General features: G+C 37.2%; 1 protein-coding gene across 7 annotated transcripts in view; it reads left to right on the forward strand.

Annotated features, from left to right (window-relative positions):
• LOC139947976 (1-phosphatidylinositol 4,5-bisphosphate phosphodiesterase beta-4-like) overlaps positions 1 to 19,785 on the forward strand; it is a 146,475-nt gene that overhangs the window by 1,707 nt on the left and 124,983 nt on the right. For all 7 annotated transcript variants that reach the window (XM_071945907.1, XM_071945925.1, XM_071945916.1 and 4 more), the window contains exon 2: positions 4,971 to 5,693. In XM_071945907.1, the coding sequence (XP_071802008.1) occupies positions 5,610 to 5,693 (84 nt within the window). In that variant the 5' untranslated portion in view covers positions 4,971 to 5,609. The remainder of the gene's footprint in view (positions 1 to 4,970; positions 5,694 to 19,785) is intronic.

A 19,785-nucleotide genomic window follows, 5' to 3' on the forward strand; every position in this document is an offset into this window, starting at 1 on the left:
TAATGTTCACTCGATCTTGCAGCTGCAATATTGCATTATCAGATGTTTTTTTTATGGAGATTTCTCAGTTAACATTATTAGAATAGAAGGGGCTTGCCAACTACTTTGCACCATGTTGATTTTCTATGACATGAACGGACTGTGATCTGCACAGTAAGTTTCCCCTGAGCAATTCATGTTACGTAGGTGGAACATATGTAATATGCCGCATACACTGTATGTATTTGAAACCCTTGAATTTAGGTTATAATTTTTTTTCCCCAAAATTAATTTGAAGCTACTGTTTTTAATTTTAGGCAACAGTTCAGGTCTTTCTGTTAGTGTTTCCCTTTATCATCATTCACACATCTCTGATTAGTTCGTTTAAAAAAGTAGTAAAAAACAAAATATGAATAATAAAAAAACTTTTCTTTTTCTTAAAGCAGTTGACTGCAAAGCATCGACCAAAATTTGTAGTAAATTTTAAGTCAATTCATAGTCTGTTAAAAGAATTTCATTTACAATACATGGACGCCTACATTATCATGTTCACAATGTCATTACAAAAAACTTCACCTCAATATACTTTATATGGCAGTGAACCAAAGAGGGTAATGGTTTTTGGATGTGGACCAATGAAAACACTCATTCATAGGTCGTGGAATAAGATCAAGGGCAAATGGTGCAATATGCAAATACTCCCTTCATATGCTGCATATATTGTTAGCTCTAAGGGATAGCCCCAATATGATACTGTCTCAGCCCTCTGAGGGTCCCAAACTGTGCATCTTGGTTTAGTCAAAAAATTAAGCTTTCAAGAGTGCCTTGCTCAACCAAACCTGTGCCTTGAAAATTAGACCCACTTTGATGATATTGAGGTCAATTTCTAGTATTAATATGATTCATTTTATTTTGTTTATAAATTTATTTATTATTATATGGGGGGTCAATTTTTTTTTACAATTATAGGGGCCTACATTACATCTTTAGGAACGTTTTTTTGGTGAGATGTATGAAAGTTGATATATTTATATACTCTCTGATCTTTTAGCACAGAAAGCTCAGTGCCATATAAAACTGCAAGATAATTGGTTGCCGAATAAAAAATATACGATTCTGGGGCAAAATGTTTATGTGTATGGATAGCTAATGGTCTCAACTTTCATATGACACCAAAAAGTCAGGAAAATATGTTATGCCTGGGTGAGCACTGCTCACTTTTGTGAAGGGTACGGCTATGAAAATAGGCTGTGCAGGAATTGGCCAATCTTGATAAATTCATGGTCAAATGCCATCAGTTTGGGTTTGCTGAGTGAATTTTATGGTTTACTAAACAATTTTTTTTAATTCATGAGTGAACAGGAATTGCATTTTTGTTCTTGTAGCATTGTACCTTTCCCTGGTAGACTCAGTGGTGTGTTCATGGGTCAGGATGGGGTGATGTTACATGTTGCAACTTCCATGTTACAAACTGTGTTTTTTTCACATCTGTGACTTTGAATAAAAACCTTCACCCCCACATTTCAGTCATTGTAAGATGAGTTGAACATTTCATTATTTTTTTCTTAATGATCAGGTGGGGATTAAGTAAATTGATTATTCAAATACGGCTTGTTGACAACAGGAATAATGTCACAGATGTTGGCTACTTTCTTAAAGTTACCCATTGACCTGAAGTATAGCCGAAATCTTTGATTGAATGTTGTAAGCTACTAAGGACTACCTCTCACAAAGGGATGGCTAATTCCTGCGCAGCCTAATTTTTAACCCTTCACAAAAGTGAGCAGTGTTCACACAATCATCAAATACTTTCGGACTTTTGGGTGTCATGTGAAAGTTGAGACCATTAGCTATCCATACACCTAAACCTTTTCCTCTAGAATCATACTCTTTTTATTCAGCAGCCATTTCAAAAGTGTATCTATAGGTTTTTTTGAGACACTATGTAGAAGACATGCTGTGACAAAAATGAAATAAAACAATATTACAAGCATCTAAATATATCATAAAGATTCAACTAGATTTCTTACATAGTATCCAAACATACTTGCTGCAAGTCTGCATATAATGTCTGTAATAGTTGCAATTTATGTAACCCTCTGCCGTCGGCAGGAGGGTTACGTTATTGCAACTAGTCTGTATACTTTGCTTGCACAAGTCAAGCACATTGTACAGCACAGCAGACAGTAAGCAACTGACATTTTAGAGTTATTTTTTGTTATGAGGGTTTATGTATGGAAAATCAATGAGGTATAGAATTTCCTGTCATTTTTTAAATATTTTATTTGAACAAGGAAATTCATTTGTACTCTTTTTTTGCTGGTATTTCTAGCTGCATAAATTTTTAGCGGCATATATTTATATTGAATCTGAAATGAGATTATTTTCGAACAACGTCATTTAAAACAAGACAAATTGATCATTGATCGTCCTGGTCACCTCTTTTATTAGAGATTATTATGCAGTCACACTAATAGATCAATTTTTATTAATAATTTTGTAATTTGTTGTTGAGTGGCATTTCTCCCCCCCAAAAAAACAAAACAAAAAACAAACCCAAAATAATAATAATAATAAATAAAAAAAAAAATAGAAAATTTGTACAAAGAATAGTGGTTGCTTCAGGCTTTGATGGTTTCCACTGAAATGTATGCAAATTTGAAGTTATGGAGAATTTGTACAGATTATTGCAGTTTTTAAAGCGAATACTCTCACAATGGATTTCTATGCAGGCGTGTATAAATTACACTGCTCACTATGTTAGCGTTTCATTTTTGTTTAGCAGACTTGAGCACATACAATGAAGACATTCAATGAGGACAGTGTAAAAATGAATAAATATTTTAAATTGTTAACAGTTTTGTAACGCTTATTTAGCCTATGGGGCCTATATTATGAGCTTTTTGCAGTTGAATACTGTCTGTTAAGCACAGCAACTTGAATTTGAATTCTTCAGACTAAAAACTGTGGCAAAAGTTGCATCGATGGGTCCAGACAAGGTATAGTGTATCAACCTCCAGATTAGCAAAGACTAGTATCCATTGTGTCAAAGTCATTTCAGCATTCAAATTTGTTTACCAGTGCTTTCTCTTATGCCACTATTTCTAAGCTTGCCCTACTCATGTGACATAGCAACACTGGAGTTAGTCTGAGGAAGTCCAATTGAACACTAATTTGTAAATGAGCGAGGTAATGTACCGGACGCCGTTCAAATCTAGCTCCAAAGTGGCTCCTTGCTTGTGACCAGGCAGTGAAAATATAACCAACAAACACTATTTCATCTGACAAGAAAAATTAAAACATAGTCGGCATTTGTTTTAGGCTTATTGTTGGGCATTGACAAAAGCAATTTTCTCGTACTAAAGTAATCTGTTACCTTAGAAATACTGGACACTATTGGTAATTGTCAAAGATCAGTTATTCTCACTTGGTGTATCTCAACATATATGCATTAAATTTCAAACCTGTGAAAATTTTAACTTAATTGGTCGTCGAAGTTGCGAAAAAACACCCTTGTTACACGAAGTTGTGTGCTTTCAGATGCTTGATTTCGAGATCTAATTCTGAAGTCTTGAAAATTAAATTTGTGGAAAAGTACTTATTTCTCAAAAACTACGTTACTCTAGAGGGAGCCGTTTCTCACAATGTTTTATACTGTCAACAGCTTTCCATTACTCATTACCAAGTAAGGTTTTATGCTAATAACTATTTTTAGTAATTACCAATAGTGTCCACTGCCTTTAAAGATTCTAAATCATTGCTACATAAACCTTGTAACCTTTGTTTACCTTGGGTTACCTTTGGTTACCTTGTGACCTTGTGACCTTGTACATTCCAGAGCTTTTGTGGCAAGCAAGATATGACACAGGTGTAATGGGGAAATTCACATTTCGCTTGATATTAATAAAAACTACATAAATTCTTAAGAGAAAAATTCACATTTTGTTTAATAAATTCCGCATAAAATCAAGAACTTAACAATAACAACTGAGCAAGTTTTGAGATGTGCCCCTTTCTTCATAATCAAAAGTTGGTGCAAATTGGACAGTGCAATCCCTGGGCTATATACGATTTTTCTTTATTTGCGCTGTGTACAACTTTGCCTGCAGGGGAGTCTCAAGGCTCAGTGGCTGTCTTGTAAACATGTGACGACCCAAGTCACATCTTAAAGGATACCTTGGGTGAAATTGCAATTAATGCTGTACAGATGACCACGCAAGATGGTGAACCTCCTTTAAAAGACTTGAATGGTTCTTGGCCATGAGTTATTTGGCCTTGTCCTTCCTTTGACTATCCATTGATGTAAAAGACCACCTCCTACCCTGTTTGAAATTACACTTCCAGTCATCAACCTGTCAGCGAATTACAAATTAGAAGTTCTTAATTGATGAGGTGAATGATAGTAAAGGAACTAGCCATGACATGGATGTGAACTGACTAACATTTAATTAAAAATCAGTAGGCCAAGACCCCATGTAGGCATGTTTGCTTAGAAAAATGACTGCTGCTTGTTCAGCTGAATTAGTGAGGTACAACCACACCTGAAGAAAGATCATAAATTTATCGCCTTTAAAATGATCTTTGTGATTAGTTGTACAGATCGTGAGTTGTGATTTAGAATTCACAATGAGCTAAACATGCAGAGGGAGTAGCAATAGCCACTGCTGGCTACCTACATGTCTGTAGAAAGCTACTATTGTAACACAGGAACACAAAGTGACATATGCTGAGACCTTGTAGAAAATGTCAAATGTGCCAAGATAAGGCCTTGTGTGTCAATGTCATTGATTACAGAAAGGTTGTTTCCCAGATACAGTAGGCGAACTCTCTCTCTTGTAATCATACAACAGCATCAAAAATGTGTATGATATCAATTCATAAATAAATACAACTTCCGGATGAGGTTATTTGTTTTCTAAGAATGTACAGATCCCAGTACTTCTTTATGATGTATTACAAGTCTAATTAATGTATTGTCTTTCCCCTTGCAGGGTTTTTCCGGTGCTGTAACGTCGCCCTGGGTTTTCCTCCAAATGCGGAAGGGCCTTGGGCTGGCAACAGAGACCTGAGAAGCGCAACGTCAGGGGACATTGACACGGGACCACGTCCTCGACTCTTAACACCTGGCAAAAGCCTGTCATCTTCTCCCCACCCACATGTGGGCGAAGAGAAAGACTCTCCCAAGATAAATCCCCTGTAAGGTGTTGATCATCAGATAGGGGAAGGGCAAGCTCCGTTGGAAGCTCTACTGCATATGTAGTAGCCGATTGTTGAGGTTCCGTAGCCTGCGAGAACAGACTGCTGTGGCCCAACGCACTTGTTATTGAGAGGAGAGTGGCCTTGGAGAGTAAATTGGTAAAAGGAGTGGGTGGGTTGATGCCACCATTCATTTAGAAAGGTCGTCATGATAGGCAGCAGTACCCTTTGCCAAACAGATAAACTTCAGATTGCCTGAACATATTTATTTCAGATCCTTCTGCCAAAGACCACAATCTTAGCTGAGTGCTCGCGGACCTGAGATCCAGCCAGAAGGATCACGTTGTGTTCATAACGGGGAGATCCGTTGTAAACATTGAGATAACTGATGCACTAGAGACCACTGTGGCAGAAGCCAGAACCTACTTGCCAGAATGGCTAAATTGTATGACTTCCAGTGGCAGACAACTGTCCCTGATGGCCTACTAAATGGAGCATCCTTTGATCGCTATGATGAGGTATGGCCATTTTAGCTTAAACTGTGTTGTTGCCGTATTTGTATTGTAATACTAACAACCATTTTCTCCATAGCATGTCACACAGTTGTCATAGACCTTATCGCAAATAGTCGGTACGTACTTGCGCTGAAGGCGTTGAATGAGGTGCATGCTGGTCTAGCCAGCGCTCAAGTTTGATCTCTAGGTAGGCCAGTATGCACCTCATTCAACAGTTAGACCTTGCGCAATGGTTATTAGCGATATGATTGAGTGTGAAACCAGGCTTTCTGTTTCTTCTCACCCATAAACCCTTGGTGTACTGAGAAGGAGAGCAAGGTATCAACAGCTTTATTTCAGCAACTGCATCTCTTTGGAACTCTTGCCTGGTGTATGTTTCCATCCTTTCTACAACTTAGACTGTTTTAAGAGGAATATCAATTCCTATATATTCCTGAGTTTTTATCTTAAATACTTTCACCTGTAGCCCCATTATCCAATATGTCCGTTTCAATGAAGTTTTTGTTTGAGCAGTAAAAGTAAAATAGACTGATGTATTGATTCATAAGTTTCCATCCTCCATAGCAACTGTCTGGATTTGGATATTCACAATGCTCTTATTAGAGCCAAACAAGAGTAGAGAAGACAATGAAGAAATTTCAGTTTTAGATTGCGTCTTGTATTTTGATACAACACGGCAATCCAAATGGCTGCAATTTGTGTGTTAGTTTGCTGGGTTTTTGAGATGTCCAACGTTTGTTTGATTTTTGGGCACACTGTTGTGGTCGTGATGTCAAAGATTTTGATGGTGCGGAGCCTGATGGATCGGTGGTTGACATGTGAAAGCTTTTTATTGTTTTGAGCCTCTGCGAAATTGTGAATAATTGAGTTTTAACAGTTGCCTGTCAGAGAGTTCTATTTACCAATTGACCATTTGGTTGTTGAACACTGCTTGGATTAGTCTGCTGTTAGACTGGTGTGGGTTCGAATCCTACCAAGCTAACTGCTGATTTCACACTGATGAAGAAGAAATATTGTCTTTTGGTTACTGAATCATAGTTCATTGATTTGTGCAATTAATAGTCATAGACAATAAACCAATGTTTGTATGAGAGAGGTTGGCTTTTGCCAGCTCGGCATTCCCCTTTTGGGAGTTTGCTGAGTTCCTGGACAGGAACATCATCAAACCAAGTACATTGTAAACAAGCAAAATTTCTGCTAAGTATTGAATTAAAGCCATTATACACTTTTGGTAAACAGTATTGTCCAAGTCCCACACTTCGTGTATCACAGCTTATATATAAAATAACAAACCTGTGAAAATTTAGGCTCAATCGGTCATTGGAGTTGGGAGAAAATAACAGGAAAACCCACTCTTGTTTCCGCATGTTTCGCCATGTCATGACATGTGTTTAAAATAAATCTGTAATCTCGCTATCAAGAATTGATATTGTTTTAATGTTTTCTCGAAAAGTAAAGCATTTCATGGAACAATATTTCAAGAGAAGTCTTTCACCATTACCTTCTGTAAACCCTGTAAATTATTTGTAAATCTGTGAACTTTTTTTCTTTCTGTTTGGTACCGAAAGTGTAAAATGGCTCTAAGTGTGAGAGGAAGTTTCAGTTCACTGTTTTGGGGTTGTTTTTTCCTGCAGATGTGCAGCTTATTAAAAGCACTAAAACAACAGCAAGTATCCTCCAGATATTAAAAACAAAGGGAAACCTTGTTTAGTTGGTCATTATCTTGTTGACAGCATTACAGGATTCACCTGGCAAGTACCGGCTGTCATCGGTTGAATTGAGATCTCTGTGTTTTAATGACATTGACATTTACAGCCTGTGTGGCATTGAAAGCATTTTAATGTGGGACAAGTGCAGATACATGGGCACGCCTTCGCTAAGCATCAGTAGGTGCGCTTTATGAAGGTATTAGGTTGAAATTTGATACTTGTTGTTCATAACTACATGCAAGTGCTGTTCATAAACGCTGTCTTGATGAACAAGGAGACAATTTGTCACCATTCTTCTTTGAAATAAAGCACTATGAAATAGAAACTACTTTGTGCTGGTTATAAATGTAGACTGGCCTGGCCTTGAATATCAAGACCTTTAGTGTACTGGGCATTGTGGACCGTCACTGTCCTAAAACATGATGTATCAAACCTTTCATAAAATTTAGAATTGGCCAAATTATAGCTGTGATCCAAATATCGGTCACCAAGTAGACATAAAATTTAGAATTAGCCAAATTATAGCTGTGATCCAAATATCGGTCACCAAGTAGACATAAAATTATAGCTGTGATCCAAATATCCGTCACCAAGTAGAGAACCAGTGGCTGCTATTGCTCTTCAACTCTAACGGTCCCATTATATCCTGATTGTGATAATGCAATGTTCACTATTTTGACTAAAATTTTAGATCTAGATCATGCCTATTGTTTTCCTTCTTTTGGAAAGAGAAGCTAGCTTAATCGCAGTAAGCAATCAATGTGTGCAAAAAGCCTAAAATTTTGCAAATTTCATTATTTTGTTTATCAAAATGCATTTTGTAATTAAGGTTATTTGTAATGAACGTATGTAACGCAATCACAGACTTACACAAGCAACACACACATGGATAAATGTCAGTCGTGTCCTCTCACTTAGTCTTCTCATAAAAAAACCCTCCAGGAATCTAATGTACATGTACATGGACATGTACCTGACTGCCTAAAGTGAATTTACCAGTCTGTTTTCTTTGATGTTTACCTCTGGTAAGCTTAACTGCAGATGGTAATTCAAATTTGTCTAGAAATACAAATGGCTAATACCCAAAATGACATGGAGGTTTTCCCAAATGGAACGCCTGACAAAATTTATGTCGATGCAGATTTTCCGAGGAAAACACACCCATAAATACTCTATACGAGCAGCTGCTAATAATGTAGTTTTTTGTTCATTCCATTGGGGGTTGGTTCCTTTTCAATCGCTGAACCTGGGATGTGGAAGAATTTACCCTAGATCCAGATGCACTCCCATACAATATACATGTTCAAAACTTCTCTTCAATTTTGTTTATATTCTCCCTTCTACAACATGCGATGAATTTTGGATTGGCTCCTTATAAATTTATTAAATGATTTATTGATTGATTGATTGATTGATTGATTGATTGATTTACTGATTGATTGTGAAAACCACGTAGAATGGCCTGATCTGAGTAGATCAGGACTTTTTAGTCTGGATCCTTCCATTAGTTCTTTACATGAACATACGTACATTACCAGATGGTTTGACAGGCTACCCTTTAGAGTTGCATGTGTTGCAGTATGTACATTGTATGTTTAAAACGGGATTCCATAAATTACTCCCATTTTTCTGCAGGTACATGCGGTGGTGTATACATGTAACAATGTATGCAATGAGTTAATTTTATTTGCATTACAAGAAGATACTTTTGTGGGCATTTTGCACACGGTACATAACAGATATATGAGCAATTCACATTTTAATTGAATTATAATTGGCATGTCTTAGAAGCAATATGACCACTGTAGTATGGGGTAATCTGCGGTCATGTACTATGCCAAATTTCATAGAGTTCCTTAATAAGCAGAGAATAGTGCTTGACAAGTCCTTGCTAAGCAAAGATGAGCATGATACCGGTCTCATGAAAAAATATTTTGACTGGTATCGTATTTTGGTAAGCGTAATTTTCTTGCGGGCCCTGGGCCAAATTTCATAGTACAAAATTACAATGCAAGATTAAGGTTACCAGCCAAAATGCCATAGCACATCCAGTTTGTGACTGGTATTCTGCTCCTTTTTGCTTTGCAGAAATTTTTTAAAAGCAAATTCCTGCTAAAGCACCTCTATGAAAATAGGCCCAGGTCTTTTGCTTGCAATCTCTTCCTCCATGACTGGGCTTGGGATGCATTTGAAAATAATTACAATGGCGCACGCATCATAATTAGCGCGACAAGCGTATTTTATGGGTTATCTGCAAATTTAGCGGGGAATCATGATCGTAAGCGCAGAATTCGGCAGTAAGCAGAACCATGAAATTGGGCCCAGATGTTTGTATACTAAAAAGGAACACAAGATGCAATGTATAAAATAGTGCCTACCCGTTAATCATAGGACACGATTGTTGCTTGGAGTTATCTACCATGTGCTGTATGTTCATGATACGTCAGACATCAGTACACTATGTAGGGGAATTTTTTGGCAGGAATAACTTAATTGGTATTCCATAATTTTGAATGCATTATTTTCACATGCACAATATATTAAGTATAATTTGTCAGTTAAAACTGACAAATTATACTTGCTTAAAAAGATGTTTTAGTGCACCATTCTGTTCAAATTGATTGATAATATGTACATGTCTATGTGAACCAAGTAGGCCTACATAGTTTGTACATGCTTCATAATGTTTCTGTCATGCACTGCATAAATCATATCAGCATATTTCCCTAATCAATACCACCATGATGCTGCCTACAGGTACATCGTGATACGTACAAGTGCAGCATTTACATTAAAACTTCATTCATTGATTGATTCACTTGTTACAGGCCTGTATGCTTCATTTTTTTGAAAGGGCAAGGGCACTTTCTCCCTGGTAAATGGCACCCTATGAGGAAAATTTCCACTGAAGCATTTCAAGGGCACCAAGGCAATGACCAAGGGGCATGGAGGCAATCATGTTGCCTCCGTGAAGTTTCAGGCTTGCCCAACTCTACGGTTACTTGAACATGTCTACTTGTATCCATATTGTGCATAAACATCCATACCCTACAATTTTTTTTTTTTTTTAAAGTTTTTTTAATTATAATAATGTAGTTCTCTTGTGTAAAATTATTCAATGGCACTTTAAAGGGAAGGTACACGTTTGGTAAATTTTGTCAAAGACCAGTCTTCTCACTTGATGTATCCCAACATAAGCATAAAATAACAAGCCTGTGAAAATTTGACCTAAATTGGTCATCGAAAAAACACCCTTGTTGGACGAATTTGTGTGCTTTCAGATAGGAATAAAAGACTTCTGGCTAGAAGTCTTTTATTATTTTATTGAGAAATTACCTCTTTCTCAAAATCGATGCCACTTCAGAGGGAGCCGATTCTCACAATGTTTTTTACTATCAACAGCTCTCCAATGCTTGTTACCAAGTCAGTTTTTAAGCTTATATATTTGTTTTGAGTAACTACCAAACGTGTACCTTCCCTTTAAGTGCACAATCACGATGCTGAAAATGTGTTGTACAAGCATTGTGCTTACAAACCCAGGGCTGCCAATAATGTGTACAGTGACTGGCCAGCAGGACCAGTTGGGTCGTCATTTCTCGAGTCCGTCAGCTTTTTAAAAATCTTGTGGTTTAAACACATTTCAAACGAATAGGGATGCTTTTTAAACAACCTTAGCCAGCCGGACCACTGAGAGTGAATTTTGCTTTGTCCTCAAGGTGTAAGCGGACCACTGTTAAAGGAGACCGCTGTACTCACGTTTCATGTTAATTTGAATATTAATAATAATAAAAAATATATTGCAGTGCACAACTGTATGTTCTCTGTAAGGGATGGTTTTAGCCTTCATGTAGGGCAGACAGATGTGTTAGCTGTTCATGTTGTGAGCTTCACGCAGAACGTATACATGTATGCCCCGTACATGTACTTGAATGATATGTTACATGTACATACACTACTGGGTTAATACCTAAAGACGCCATTAACATTTTCTTTGATAAACACAGCCCCATTAGCAATTCCTGTGCGGCTGGTATTACAGGAATGCACTCACATCACATTTTGCGATGAGTCAAATTATGATGTAGCCTACACTTTCATGTTTCTTCTGAAAGTGTCGACTTTCATGTTTCTTCTGAAAGTGTCGACCCTGAATGGTGTATTAATTCTTGCAAAATGCCATGCAGGGAACTGATCCACAGGGCTACATTATTAATGGGAATTCCACTGGTCCCCCCCCCCACCCCCACTTCAGGGCGAAGAACAAAATCATGGAAAATATCAGGCAGAATTTAATGGATGCAATGAGATTATCCGAGGTCAAATCGAAAGCGGGGTGGGTAGATTACGGGAATATGGTTATCCATGGAACGGAGGGAATAGTAATTTGCAAGACTCTCTCATGAATTATTATAATTTATTGTGCATTAAAATCCGTCTTTTGATGAAAGGAGTAGATTCGGAAAATATATTGTTTTCGAAAATAGGTACAAAATTGTGTATTGTTGAACAAGTTGACCAATTTACCTGTCAAACTAAACGAATAGCCTTAAACAAGAAAACTGTATTTCTACACTAATTACCTTAAAATCAACTGATTTCAAGCAATTAATTTGAAATTATATGTAAAAGAAACGGTTTCCCTAAATTCATGCATTGTGTGTTCCATAATAGCTTGAGTATTTCTGGATGCGCTTGGGTTGACTAATAAACATTCTTGGAGTAATAAGATGATTTCTTATAACATCAACTGCTTGGTCCCAAACTCAAGCATGACTGCGCTGTAGATAAACATTCTTAAACCACATTTAATATAATGGCTATAACTGTAAGGTACCAGATATTATGTGATGGTTGGTCATGCTCCGTTAACGAGGTTCAGCATGATTGAAGGTACGGGACATTGTTGGTTTAGAAAGGGCTGCATTTATTCCTATCTGTTGAAAAAAAAGAGGAGATAAATAATGTATTTTCGCTGCTACTTACTCTCTAACTGCAAAAGAGTGAAAAAGCACTCTTTGAAGAGCCATATGAGGGGCAACTCTTTATCGAGTGGTCTTCCACTCTTTTAGATTGAAGTTTGCAGCTTTTTGAGTGTTTTTTTCACTCTGTCCTGGAGTGAAACCCCTCTAAAAGAGTGAAATAACCACCACTCTTTTTAAAGAGCCATATGTAAGGAGTGGTGTTTTTCACTCTTTTACATTTAGAGGGTACAGGACTCAACTGGCCTCTTGTCTATAGGTAGACACTGCTTTGGATGTCATGTGTCATGGGTTCCAATTCCATCACAGTAGAATTCCTGTGGATTTGTCCCACTCCCCGCATGACTCTGGGAAAGCACTGAGTATATACAGTGCTTTATCACACATCAGTGTTGTAAAAGCACCATCATTTTCAATTTTGTATCCCCAATGCAATTCTTACATTAAAAAAGAAAAAAAGAAAAGAAAAAAAAAGGAGGTTGTTGATTCAAATCCTGCTCTAGTTAAATGTTCTTCGTTCAACCCCAAAGCAGTTATTTCGTCTCTACTTTGATGCTTGACAGAATTGAAGTTTACCAGACTAAGATAATCACACAGACTATGTATTATTATTTAATTGAAAAATACAAGACAGTTTGAGTCGTCAGGTCCTGAGTTTTACTGTCACAAAGCTAAAATCACTGGACTCGGGTCGGCAGTCCAGTGTAGCAATCTTGTGTATAACTGGCATGTGATAAAATTGGGCATTGGTTCCATAAAGTACCCTCTTTTATTTCATGCTTGATTTAAAGTGCTGCACTTTATGAAAAAAGAAAAGAAAAAAGAATGCAAGATTGCCTTTCAAGGATGCCCGTCTTAAGATTGCAACAGACTTGATTCTGATAGAGATAAACATGTCCCTGTCTCCTTGAGGAATGGGTGCTTCTTTCTTCTTACATGGAAGACAGACTTAAGAGTATCTTTATCTTGTTGATAATAAAATCGCGCTGTTTCCCCAGTTGTTTACACTAAAAGCTTTTCATTTGCATATTGGCTGTAATTTTGTACCCTCTTTCTAGGTTGTTAAACTCACATTTTTAGTATTTGGGTAAACAAATAGGATACAAACATGATGTTGGTTGATGATACTGGATGAAAGTCACGCTCTTGTAAACAGTTGTAATTATTTGGAATCTGAAGACTGCACAGTATCCATTGAGAAGTAGCCCTCATTTAGGATGCTGTTAGTACCATACAACTTGAAAAAGATACAAAGCAGCATGGCAACTATGGGGTCTGCTGATCAGGGCCAAATTTCATAGCTCTGCTTACAGTAAGCAGTACTGTAACAAAGGTTTGGCGCTTAGGGTAAGCAGGGAATTGTGCGCTTACATTAAGCGTATTGCAAAGGTTCGCAGAGAATGTTTGCTTGTGTGCATTCCTACTCCATGTCACTTTGCATTCTTAGGTTATACTCAGCTACATGTACATGTAGTGCAGAAGGTCGGCAGGAATTCGGCACTTGCCCTGTAGTAAGCGAAGAATAGCGATAGCAAGCATAGATTTCGGCAGTAAGCAGAGCCATGAAACTTGGCCATACGCTATGCCCTCATTCTATGCTTGAACGTGCCTTTGTGTGTTCCCAGTATGACTTTACACATTACGCACTCCATTCATTGACTATGGAGATAGCTGTACGCATCCACAACAATAGTACGCCCCATTCTTACTTTGAAGGGTCAGATTTATTTACTTTGTTGATATACAGTCCGGAGTAACGCGAGAGCGTCGAGTCGATATACAATGACGGACACTCTTGTGATAGCTGAAGAGTGGATTTCCCTGTAGAAAAGAAAATATTATAGAACAACATCCATAACGTGCAATATAGAAATTATATCATGATACTTTTTGCTGGTTAATTTTGACCACAGGCTACAGTTGTAAACTTATGGGCGCAAAGATGAACAAGGATTGTATAATTAAATTTATATCAATCTTGTTTTCAAACTTAAACAAGGGGATTTTGTTTACCCACTCCTTGGAGTCCAGATTTATGATAACATTTTTAGATCATGGGGTTTGGGGTTCCCATTCAAGCTCTGGGCCCAATTTCATAGAGCTGCTAAGCACAAATACTTACTAAGCATGAAATTTCTTCCTCGATAAATACAGGATTACCACCCAAACTTCCATTTGTTGCATAGTGCTTGTTACTGGTATTCAGCTTTTGTTTGCTTATCCTGAAAATCACATGGAAATTTGGTTGGTAAACCTGTTTTTATCAAGAAATTTCATGCTAAGCAAATTTTTGTGCTTAGCAGCTCTATGAAATTGGGCCCAGTTCTTTCCGTATACTATACATATGTTCTTCATCAGAATATGTCAAATTAGTTGTTAAAAAAACAGATAAATGGTTTCAAATAATGATGAATGGCACGAGCACTTCAAAAATGGCATAGAAATGAGACAAAGTTCAGTCTTGACACTGATGATGCCTTTTTTAGCAAAATCGTATTGTGCCCAATGCTTGACCATCTTTGGCAGTTTATCCTGATTGAAGAATACCTTGAAGACCTTAGCTTTAGTATTGCTCATGCGCACTATTGAACATTGCAAACAGTACACATATTGACTTTGTAAAAGGTAGTTCGTCCCTCGCGCATTTCTTGACAGCTTCTTCTTCTTCTTCTCCGTCACGCGAGTGAAGGTCCTGCCCACTGCCTAAAGTGAGGGGCGTTGTGTCAAGAGTCCCATGTTTGATTGCATGTGGGTCTACAATCTCACACCACAGGGATTTAAAACTGCGTAGATGGCACATAGTCCAATTATAGCACAGCCGGAATCGAAGATCAGATTGGATTACGGGTACAACATTGAAATAGACTACTTATGTGGGTACAGTGAATGTGTGTGTGGCTAGTGTGCCCCAGCAGTGTGCAGCCAGCCCGGGTGCCTGTCGTAGCTGCACTGCGTCTTCCTTTGATTAGCATAACAAGTTTTATAAACAAAATATACACTCTTATTACACACCATATTCTTCTTCTGATCTATGCATGGATAAAATATTCCTACTTTTTTCCAAAGACCAAAAATCATGCCTCTCTGATGCTTCACAACATGACTGATCAAGGGAATTCCTGAGCGTAATTTACTGTTTATAATTGTAGCAAAGTGGATGGAACCTGCATTTTGGTGTACCCTTTATAATCGGCATAGTTCCAATACTTTAGTAATGGCTTTTTTATAGACATAATGCTGGTATATTTGCCACCGACACAAGGTCCCGGTAGAGTGTTTAAAAGAACCCAGATTATTTTAATGTGTTTGTAGACCCATTGGCAAGGTACACTGCAAAGTAATTTACTTTTGCTTGTCACACTTGTGATTTTCAACAAGGGAATTCGTTTGCATGCTTTATTCAGTGTTTTTTTATAGGTCAATTTATCATCCAGAATCAGTTGGTCCTTTATCTTGATAGTTTTCTTCTATGAAGTTATCAAACTCTTATTTATAATAATCCTTAATTATAAGTTCATATATTTTGTTTGAAATTGTGGGTGGGTCAAAAGCAAAACAAAACTGAAAATTCTGTTAACAACTTGTATTAAAGAGAGAAAAAACAACTCAGCGGCCGTCCGTCATGTCTGAACCATCTATTGTTATCAGTAAACGTTGTTTTGATAGCCAATCTCATTTGCTGATGGGAGATAGATTTCCTCAAATTTAAAGATGCTCGCTTGAGGCCAGACAAGCCATTGTAAACTCCAGCCTAAGCTGTTTTGTTTTTGTTTTTTGGGGGGAGGTTTTTTTTTTTTTTTTGGGGGGGGGGGGAGGGGGTTACCACATTCAAGAACAGATGAACAATTTTAATCATTGATTACTCTGAATGGCCCTAACTCATTTGAGGTCATCATCACATCAAAATGTTGGTTGCACCATTTTGGGAGTCTCTATCACTATGTGTTCGAAACAGTGTAGTACTCAGTAGTAGTGACATAAGTTTTAGGCGATGCAGCTCTTACACATTTACCATATTTTGTTAAGTTAAATTTGTACTAAAATGGCTAATAAGCGTAACGGAGAGCGGGCATGGCAGATTATCATGTGACGTTAGTGCAGGGGGTCAATACATACATTTTAAGTCTGAAATTATTTTAAATCTATATCTATTTACAAGTTCAAGTACTCATGTGTCTTGCATGTTAAAATGCAGATCCTCACAGCAGAAATGTGGTGCACAGCAGATGGGCAGCTTAAAATAATAATTATTTTATTTTTTGTTTTATTATTATGATTAAATGTTTGCTTGGTGGATAATTTTGTTTGACTCATCCGTTTCAACCCAAGCTTGTGTGACTAATTTAATATTATGTACATATCAGTTTCACAGATACTTTTCATAGTGCAGCCATCTTTGAATAGAGCAACAACCTAGTTCATGTGGATATACCGATTTTGGCGTATCATTTGAATACCCTCATCCCTAACCCCTGGAATTGTATTCATTAAATGTACAAACATATGGCACAGTTTAATGAGGTTATTCTATGCGCATACTCAAGGCTCTTGCATAAATTTCTTTGCTCATGGCGTAGAAATCTTGTTAAGAATGGAATGGAGCAACAACCTAGTTCATGTGGATATACCGATCTTGGCGTATCATTTGAATATATTCTCATCCATAATCACTAGAATTGTATAAATTAAATTTACAAAACATACGGCACAGTTTAATGAGGTCATTCTATGTGCATACTCAAGGCTCATGGATCATGGTGCAGACATCTTGTTTTTCTAACATTCGAATTGCTGTCGGGCTGAAAGAGAATTAGTCAGTGACCTTTTGGCATAATTAAAATTAGTAGTTATAAAAGATGTTCTTGACAGAGGACAAGAGGAAGGATGATGGTGGCAACAAGATCAAGGTCTTTAGGATAAAGAATGAGACTGATAAGTCTAAGATTGGACGAACAAAATATTCTGGCTCCTGAAGTGGTTGTATGAATTACTAAAGAATCTAGCAAAAAAGGCAATTATGTTGTTTTGTATGACTTCCCCTCCTGAAACAAAAATATTGACAATAATATAAAGGATACATGCAAACATTAGGGCTAGATGGCTCAGTAGGTAGAGCATCTATTGCCATTTTGTACAGCAATCAACCCCACCTTTCACAGTCATTAGTACCAGGCACCAGTACAAGGTCACTAACCATACAGAGTTCAGTATTGCTATTTTTACCATAAAAAGTGTAGTTAGAGGTTTTTTTCCTGCAGGAAATCATCTCCTGCTTCGTGTTACATAGCACCAGTTGGCAAGACGATTGGGCATGTGTTTTCACCATAAATTGTATCGCTCTAGTATTTAGTGTTATAAGTTGCTAAAAAAAACTCATTGCTTATAGTGCAGCTTAAAGTAAAGGTCCTCATGTAGGTGTTCAAGAAAATGTATTAAATTCCAATTCATTATTTAGTGAGAGGAAATTTACTGAAGAAGTTGTTGATTTCCCTTTGGAGACGAGACAAGAGGTTGGCTAGTAGGCGCTATTTGTCAAGACTTTTGACAACTTTGTTTTTCGACATGTTCGATATGACTAACTGAGACTTTATTTTAAATACAAGACTCTCAAAATTAAAATGTTACTAAAATATGAGATGAATCACTACCTTTTCGTGAGACTGTCTTTTCTTGAGATTATCTTTTCTTGAGACCACTTGCAGAAAGTGCTCATTTCTGCAGTTTCTGCTTACTTACTGTTTGACTTTGGGACATGTCTGATGTCTTGTTTACTCTCACATCCTTCTAGTCTTGTACAATGCCTGAGATGTACACAACAACACGCCTAGTGTGAAACGATACTCGCCCACCCAAAGTATGAAATTTGTCACATGCAATCAAGTCGATCCTGCCGTCATACATACACAGCTCATATCAAACTTCATAAAAATGCTGATATTATTCTAACATGATGCGACCGTGCGGCACGTCCAGGGCAAATAATCTTTCAAAGTGTCCCGACGTGGACAGCTCATTCATTTGGATGATTTAAGACCCCACTGGAATGGCTTCATGAATTCATCACGAGGAGCAAATAAATTCTCAGTTTTGTTTCTTTTTCTTTTTAATTTGCCGACAATGCGTGATTCTGATTTGGCCTCAGTGGGAAATATTCGACAACAGATCCCCGGTGCGATTCACTGTATAGAGTAATTAGGCATTAATCAATAAAGATGAGTTTGACAATGTGCGACCCATGCAATGCGCAAGGTTTATAAAGGAGTAAAACTATGAACCCAAATGACCCGACTGTAAATGTCAGGAAGCTGCCAGAGAGCGTCGTCATTTGAAGAATGCAATTTGCGATGCAGTGGTCTCTTTCGTGCGAAAAAACTGCCAATTATTTTGATGCGATTGCTTTAACAAATGAATGCAGTGCAAGAGCTGAAAGGAAAAGTACAGCCACATTTGGGGGCTGGTGAAGTTAGTATTTTTACATGATATAAGAGAGAACATGAAATAAGAAAGAAATAAGGGTTGATAATTACCAGTAGTATGCGTACAAATTTTCTTTCGAAAATTGTGCTGTATTTTTATGCCTTTCCATACAACAATGAATCAAAACATGCTCCTGAAAACATCAGCCCCCTGGCCAATGAACTTCCACAGGTTACATTACACAGGTACTCAGATACATCAAACTGTTCATGAATTTCTTGAAAATTTGATGTTTGGAATGAATATATTCTGCTGAAAACACTGCAATGTCTCTTTAATTTGTTCAGTTATTAGATGCATGCCGTGTACGTATGGCCTCAATGTACATTTAAACAACTCATATTAAATACATGAACATGTTGTGTGCACAGTGCAATGATGCCATAGTCAAACTGCTGTTGCGTTTATGCAGTCATCAGTCTCCTTTGAAAATAAACCGTAATTACTGTCTTTCAGGATACAATGCACATTTTTAATCCATGCTGATTGCATAAAGTTTCTGATGTAAATTGACTTCAAATTGTTTTCCCAGATGCGACACTTTTTCCCAATTATTATTTGTTTCTAATCAACAGCCTCAGTTTGTCACTTTATTGTGGCATAGTGTAAGTATTATCGTAGATGTACGTCAACAATGGAGGGAGGGAACAAAGCATCAAGCCCACAATACAATAATGTTTGAACTCCAATAGACATTATGCATTGACGTCATCCAGTCATTGAAGTTAAATTGCATAGTTTTAGTTCTGAGATTTACTGAGTTTGGTTTTTGACTGTCAAATCAACCAGTGTTTTCTGCTTCTTGTTCAAGCTTCATAACCAGGGCCCAATGTCATAAAGCCTGTAAGCACAAAAATACAAAAATTTGCTTAGCATGAAATTTCTTCCTTGATAAAAAACAAGATTACCAACCAAATTATAATTGGTTGC

Source organism: Asterias amurensis, chromosome 1 (genome assembly GCF_032118995.1).
Source record: "Asterias amurensis chromosome 1, ASM3211899v1".
NCBI classification, from domain to species: Eukaryota; Metazoa; Echinodermata; class Asteroidea; order Forcipulatida; family Asteriidae; genus Asterias; species Asterias amurensis.